This window comes from Brachyhypopomus gauderio, chromosome 3 (genome assembly GCF_052324685.1).
Source record: "Brachyhypopomus gauderio isolate BG-103 chromosome 3, BGAUD_0.2, whole genome shotgun sequence".
Taxonomy (NCBI): Eukaryota; Metazoa; Chordata; class Actinopteri; order Gymnotiformes; family Hypopomidae; genus Brachyhypopomus; species Brachyhypopomus gauderio.
In genome coordinates this window covers 38,215,617-38,223,020 of record NC_135213.1, presented here as the reverse complement: position 1 = coordinate 38,223,020, position 7,404 = coordinate 38,215,617, and the positions used below count along the sequence as shown (strand labels likewise).

Genomic DNA, 7,404 nt, shown 5'->3' with positions numbered 1-7,404 from the left:
GCAATGATCCATCTCCAAAAGCTTCCTTAAAAAGCCATGGCAACAGGTGAGACGGATCATTGCTGATTGCGTGGATGTAGTCTAGGGCTGACTCGGGTGCCCCTAGTGGAGGTAGATGGTGTGGAATCCGAGCCAGCCCTGACACTGCCGTGGCATGTCCGTTCTGACCCGGTGCTGTTCACACCCGGCGCGGTGTTGCAGTACCTCGTCTCACGGTCACTTTTATACCGCGGTGTGTTTGTGTCCTCCTGCGCGACAGCTGTTCTATCCGTCCTGACTCGTTTTTAATGTGTTCTTGCTTTATCTGTGCACTGGGCTCACGGACAGGACAAAGAGAAGGTAAGAAATGAAACTCCTTCGAATCACTGTGTCTGCTTTCCAGTTATAACGTTCCTTATCTAGTTCATTTCCAGCAAGCAATCTAATAATTGTAAAGCAAATAGAATGAAGCAATTGGTCTTACAATTCACACCATAAGTCTTAAAACTGCACATCTCCAGGATTCTCCCAAAACTGACACGCCACGCGCGTCTTCTTGAAGTTGTTCACGTGCCCTTCTGTTTCCTCACCTCCGTGACACCAGCGTCAGTGCGTTTGTCGTTGTGTTTGGGCAACAGGGCGACGCTGGTGAGGAGAACACGTCAGACAGTCTCATGCACTCCATGGACCCCCAGCTGGAGAGGCAGGTGGAGACCATTCGCAACCTGGTGGACTCCTACATGGGCATCGTCAACAAGACCGTCCGGGACCTCATGCCTAAGACCATCATGCACCTGATGATCAACAACGTCAGTGTTTCTCTCTGGCCTCTTTCTTTATCAACCTTTCCCTGAAGCTTTTTTCGACCGGGAAGGTTTCACGCGGGTCACGTCCTGCACTACGAGGGGGTTCAAAGGTCGCTCTCTGTTTCTCCCCACGCCCGCTCCCGTTGGCTTGAAGACGAAGGAGTTCATCCAGGCCGAGCTCCTCGCGCAGCTGTACTCCTGCGGGGACCAGAACACGCTGATGGAGGAGTCGGCCGAGCAGGCCCAACACCGCGACGAGATGCTGCGCATGTACCACGCCCTGAAGGAGGCGCTCCATATCATCGGGGACATCAGCACCACCACCGTCTCCACCTCCCTGCCTCCGCCCGTCGACGATTCCTGGCTGCAGGTGCAGGGAGGACCCTCTGGACGCAGGTGGGCCTTCCCAGTATACGTGTGTGTGTGTGTGTGTGTGTGTGTGAGAGTGTGTGTGTATGTGTGTGTGTGTGTGTGTGTGTGTGAGAGTGTGTGTGAGTGTGTGTGTGTGTGTGTGTGTATATGTGTGTGTGTGTGTATGTGTGTGTGTGTGTGTGTATATATGTGTGTGCGTGTGTGTGTGTAAGAGTGTGTGTGTGTGTGTGTGTGTGTGTATGTGTGTGTGCGTGTGTGTGTGTGTGAGAGTGTGTGTGTGTGTATATGTGTGTGTGTGTGTGTGTATATGTGTGTGTGTGTGTGTGTATACGTGTGTGTGTGTGTGTGTGTGTGTGTGTGTGTGTGTGTGTGTGTGTGTGTGTGTGTGTGTGTAAATTGTAACACTGAGGTACTGTTCCATGTTGCACAGGTCCCCTATGTCTAGCCCTACGCCTCAGCGCCGTGCTCCACCCGGGCCCCCCCGTCCCGGTGGTCGTGCTGCACCAGGACCCCCTGCAGCCGGAGCTCCACCCGTGCCCTCCAGACCCGGAGCCTCTCCGGAGCCCCATGGTGCTGCACCACCACAGATTCCGTCTCGCCCCAACCGCGCTCCACCTGGGGTGCCCAGGTGAGCCGGAGAGCTGAACACTTCTACTGTAGATATAGAGTTAGGCATTTACATGAACGTAAGCAATAAATGTGGCTTTATAGTTATTAGACAATTTATGATCTAAAATATTGTCACCGATACAAAGAATTAAGAGTAAACAGTGACTGCTAACCTACAAAGGTGAATAGAGATTATAACTAGAGTCTGACCGAAATACGCTTCATTTTGTGTGAGTTTTGAAAGGTGTGAACACAAACTATACTGCTGGTGATTAGAGCCATGATCTACAAGCTTTCCTCTCTCCTCCTGATCTACTCACTCTTACTCCGTCCACACTGGAATAAAAGAACTGCTAACACACTTCCTCTTCCCCCCTACGGTTCACTACCGACGTCACTCTACTATATAGACTGCTCAGGTTCTTTAAAGACATAACCATAACTCTGTGTCACCATGTCATCCTCCCAGACACATTTGTCTTGCTGTAGGTGTTCGTATCTTCATATCATCTACTCCTTCACCATGGCAATATTTCAGTAGCACTGCCCACCCCATATTAATTCATTTTATGTTTATCATAAAGTCATTTTTCATACTGATATATGCTTTGTGAGATCATGCTCTGATATGACACATAGACAAAAAGCAAATAAAGGTAAAAGGATCTGTGGGTTAAGAGACAGAGAGACATGTTTAGAAGGACAGAAAACTGTTCACGCTTTTTCCTTTGGTTAGCCCCGCCTCTGTCTTACCCATGCCCCTCCCACTTGTAGCCCTACTAAACTCCTCCCACAATGATATTCTTTCAGAATTTCTATCAGTGAACAATGAGGAGGTCCGCAAATGGTACGTCTGATGCATTTTGTTCCAGTGTGACTTCCCAACGCATGGTTTAATCTCTAATCAACTACTTCACCCCTTCTCTGTCTGTCACAATTTTTAAAACTTAATTTATTTAATTATTATTATTATTATTTGCAGACTACTGTTAATTTATGTTAACTCTGTAGATGGAAATAACATGCTGATTTCAGCTTCACCATCTTCCTGAGTATTCTTCCTGAGAAAGTATTTCTTTGAATACTTTAGCTGTGATACATTCAAAGAAAGAGGCTTAAACTTATACTGATACAGGACAGAACTGTGTTGTATATGTGAACATAGCAACAGCTGTCGTAGATGAGAAATTTATAACAATTTTCCCTAGACTTTTACATACATGTTTATATAAATGGTTACATATAAACTTGACTAGTTTCTTTGATACCAGATACCTTTGCTGTACATACCATATGGTTATTTTTTTTGTGATTAATTTATTTTGTGATTTTATCTGTGACACAATAATTCTTTTTATTAGTAGAATGTAGTAGGACGGGTGTCCAAAATAAAAGTTTAAGGCTTGTGGCCAACTAATAATACTGATGTGAACTCTGCAACTACCTGCCATCTAGTGGTGGAATTTTGTACAGCATGTGTGTGTTGGTTTTATAGCTTACAAGTTAATTAGTTTTTCATTCTGTATTCATTTTCAGTGTGTGTTGAATGTTTGTGTTCACTGACAGTGTTTACTCTTTTGTTCTTAGTGTGTCTTGTTCCTTCTGTCTTTTCTGCATTTCTCTGTCTGTTGTCATCATTGAAGTTGGCGAGCACCAGCGTCATCAGCCAGAACCTTCAGGTCCACAGATCCACTCACAGAGCACTAACCCTGGACCCTGCAGTCAGAGGACCGCACCTGCCTCTGCACACACACACACACACACACACACACACACACGCTGACACACACACACACACACACACGCTGGCACACACACGCTGGCACACACACACACATACACACGCTGGCACACACACACACACACACACACACACACACACACACACACACACACTGGCACACACACACACACACACACACACTGGCACACACACACACACACTGGCACACACTGGCCACACACACACACACACACACACACACTCACACTGGCGCACACTGGCCACACACACACACACACTTGCACACACTGCGCACACACACACACACACATACACACACACACACACACACACACACACATAAGCACAGCTTCTGTAGCATTGCCCATGGACGTAACTTTACGCGCACACGTTTACTGAAATGCACACTTATCCTATAAACAATGCCACAGAGGAGAAGATAACACTGTCAGTTCTATTTAAAGGGCAGCGTGATGGTTTGGGCATTTTACAGACTCCCTGCACATTATAATGCCAACATCAGTTATCAGTTCCATTTTATTCCACTACCAGCATAAACTCTTATAAAATATTTCACAATGAAGAACATGAACTGGTTAATGTACAACTGTGTAGTTACTTTCAGTAAACCAGCCTTCCAGTCGTCTCTGAATACTACACTACATTACAAAAGGCCATTAATGCTGTGTGCAGTACACCCTGTCTGTATGGGGGGGTCGTTAGCAGTATGCCCCCCCCCACCTGTGCCCCAGGTGTCTTCTGCACTGTGTTCTGAGCAAACACATCTGCCCCCACTGCCTCGCCGCTGATTCACTGCCACTTCCTTGGGAATAACCCCTGACCTCCCTCACATGACCACATGGCCACTGCTCGTCAGCTTTGGTGGACTGTGCTTGGTTTAAGGCATCGCGTGCTAGAACCGTTTCTCCAATCGGTCAGGGAGCTGCAGATGGGCCGCGTTTCTGCTCCCTGCAGACCTCAAACAAGTCGTCATACACACTGTGGTACAATTGTCCCGAGATATCAGAACCTCTTCTAGGACATTAATACAGTGTGTATGTGGGTAAGAGTGGGCAAGAAGACATTAATACAGTGTGTATGTGGGTAAGAGTGGGCAATCCTGCTCTAGAAGAGGTTTTTTCTGTGGACTGTTTACACATCTCTGATTTAAATGTAGGTATTTTAACTTTTTGTTACAATATTTGCCAAAGATTTCTTAGAACCACAGACCAAAAGGTGTTTAATTACTGTGCACCTCATCCGTCATGACTTATGAATGTTGGACAAGTTGGGGTAGTTTAGGGAACATGGAGAGTTTATATAATTAGTGTACAATAATAATTGCCTTTTATTAAACCATTGTATTATTACATGGCTTCAATAAGGTTTCTGTTTCTGCTATGTAGAGCCGATCCTTGTGACTTTGTGAAAGTTACCTGAAACTTGAACTCCTTTAAAGCAACAATAATAATTACACAATAATTACACATGAAGCAATACATAGAGACTAAGACACACCTTTTTCTTTTCCCACTTTAATCGCTCTCTATATTCTCTCTCACTCTCAGCCGTCCAAGTAAAGGAAGTCCTTCTCACGGAGAAAGCCCTCACTCATCGCTTGAATCATAGAACCCATTTTCCCTCCTTCACTCTCTCTCTCTCTCTCTCTCTATCTATCTCTTTATCTCTCTCCCTCTCTCTGTCTTTCCACTGACTGAGAGGATGTTGAGAAAGGTGGATGCAAAAGTAAGAACATGTATGTACTGCAGAGATCGTTTGCCTGCTCTGTCTCCCACGTCAGCACCTGCAGGTCTGGGACCCAGAGGAGATTCAGGGTCACCACAGCGGGCATCGTGGGAGAACTGAGGAACATTGTTATCTGTGCCCCATGATACTGGGGGTGGGTGATATGGCAGAAATATCTGATGATATGGGAAGATATCAAAACATGAAAGCATGTGTTTCTGAGGTTTACTAACAAGTTCAAAAAGACACATCGCCCCAAACCAAACAACACTGGTGCTTTAAAAAGACCATGAAAAACACAGCACACTCATCTCTCTTTCATTTTTAACAAGTAAAGGGAGGGTAGTAATAATAATAATAATCAGAATAATAATAATAAATGAATAATAATAATAGGTTTTATTTACAGGTTCTCTCCAATTGAACAACTGAATATCTTTAAAACCTTGTCAGTGTTGTGGATGACATCCTCCATGTGGTCATAGAAGTGTACTATAATGTACTATATAGTGATAACAACAACACATTGTCATATTGCCTATACTTACTTCACATGCGTTGTTAAGGGTGTCTGTGGTGGATGGCCAATGAGGACTTGTAAGACCATGTCAGGTCAGCTACAGTGTTACATGTACTGAGAATACTGTGTTTCAATGTTTACACGATAGATAACGTCGGAGTGTTCTGTACTAAGCTGTACCCACACCTCATTTTGATAAGTGTTCTTTATTTTGTGAAATATGGGGTGTGTTGAACACTCCATGCCCCTAACCATCTGATCGAAGTGTAATGATCGATGTTGTTGTGCTTTAGGTTTAAACCACACAATGTTATTGTGCAAGACATTTTGTATCTAGTGCAAAGCCATTGCAGGCTAAACATTGTGATGCTCTGGGTTCATGTCGCTAATAGAGTCGAGACGTTTTGGTTCGAATTATGCAAATGGCCTCATGCTACATGCTACTCATAGACGTTCCTCCATCGTTCGCTGCATGGTTGTGTGAAGTGGTCCTGTATTTCATGTAAATATGTTGGAATGTGTGTTGTGTCACTTGTGTGTGATTGAGAAATTGCTTTAGAATTATGTTGAAGTCAAAATTTGATATTTATTAGGTTTCTTGGAAGACATTTCTAAATTATATGGTTCTTTAATTTAATGTTATGTGAGTGGAATCATTTCTGAAAGCGTGTCTTGATGAGGGAAAATGGTAGCATTAAAAAAACCTTGATCAAAAGTTGCAAAGATAAATGAATCGCTGGCCAAAACCTACAGCAAACCAACAGTCATTTTATTACTTGATATACTATTGTTCAGTGTTATACACAAAATCGTAATGTATTTGGTTTGTGTATATGGTGCATCTCTGGAAATCGTGCTTCTGTTACTTTGAGTCCACAGGTACTGTACAATAACTAGGTATGTAATATCACACTCAAATAAGTGATTATTAAGAGATGAATGATGTGTGTGCATTATGAGGTCTAAGTGAGCCTATTTAAATGAATAGTGTGAATGTATATGTGCCGTCTGTATTTTAGTGCCATTGGTCTGGTCTGCAGAAACAGGCCAGTACTTTGTGATTAAATGAAAATATGCAGAGATCAAACGACACATGTGTCTGTTTAATTGCATAACCCAAACAAATTATTATTAAACAAATCTGGGTATTAGCTGAACATGCAGATGGGAGGCAGATAGTATTTGTGCGGTGTGAACTGTTCCTGTCTGCGGAGCTTCAGTGTGGTTGATGGTCTCAGGATTTAAGGTTCAAGACCAGTTCACCAGTTCATGGAACCTCCAGGGAGTTGACTGTGGAGGTCCGGAGAACAGGAACTACAGCAATGAACCCAGCAGCTCGTGGAGAACACAGTTCTTCTGTAACCAAGCCTCTTACTTTTAACTTTAAACCACCCGAGAAACCCGAGAAACCCTTGAATCTGCTCTGTATTTCTAAATATGTCATTATGTTCTTGTTGTAAACTGCCAGTGATTTTAACATTATACAGTGTATAAAACAGTGATGTACAAAGTACTTTACTGGCAAATCCACTCACAGTAAAGACTCCTGCGTTCTGTCTGTTTCCTTCTGCTGGAAATGCATCACGGGTCACTACATCTGGTTCTAATGACACGCTTGCACAGTGAGG

The 7,404-nt window shown here is 43.8% G+C and overlaps 1 protein-coding gene across 6 annotated transcripts in view; it reads left to right on the top strand.

Moving 5' to 3' along the window:
* Positions 1-7,266, top strand: part of dnm1b (dynamin 1b) — a 26,485-nt gene extending 19,219 nt beyond the window's left edge. The window contains exons 18-23 of one of the 6 annotated variants that reach the window (XM_076998175.1): positions 328-339; positions 618-788; positions 940-1,181; positions 1,588-1,785; positions 2,577-2,613; positions 3,410-7,262. In XM_076998175.1, the coding sequence (XP_076854290.1) occupies positions 328-339; positions 618-788; positions 940-1,181; positions 1,588-1,785; positions 2,577-2,598 (645 nt within the window). In that variant the 3' untranslated portion in view covers positions 2,599-2,613; positions 3,410-7,262. Of the gene's footprint in view, positions 1-327; positions 340-617; positions 789-939; positions 1,182-1,587; positions 1,786-2,576 lie in introns of all 6 variants that reach the window. The other 5 variants (XM_076998174.1, XM_076998170.1, XM_076998171.1 and 2 more) reach the window with 5 other exon arrangements.
* Positions 7,267-7,404: the final 138 nt, after the last annotated feature.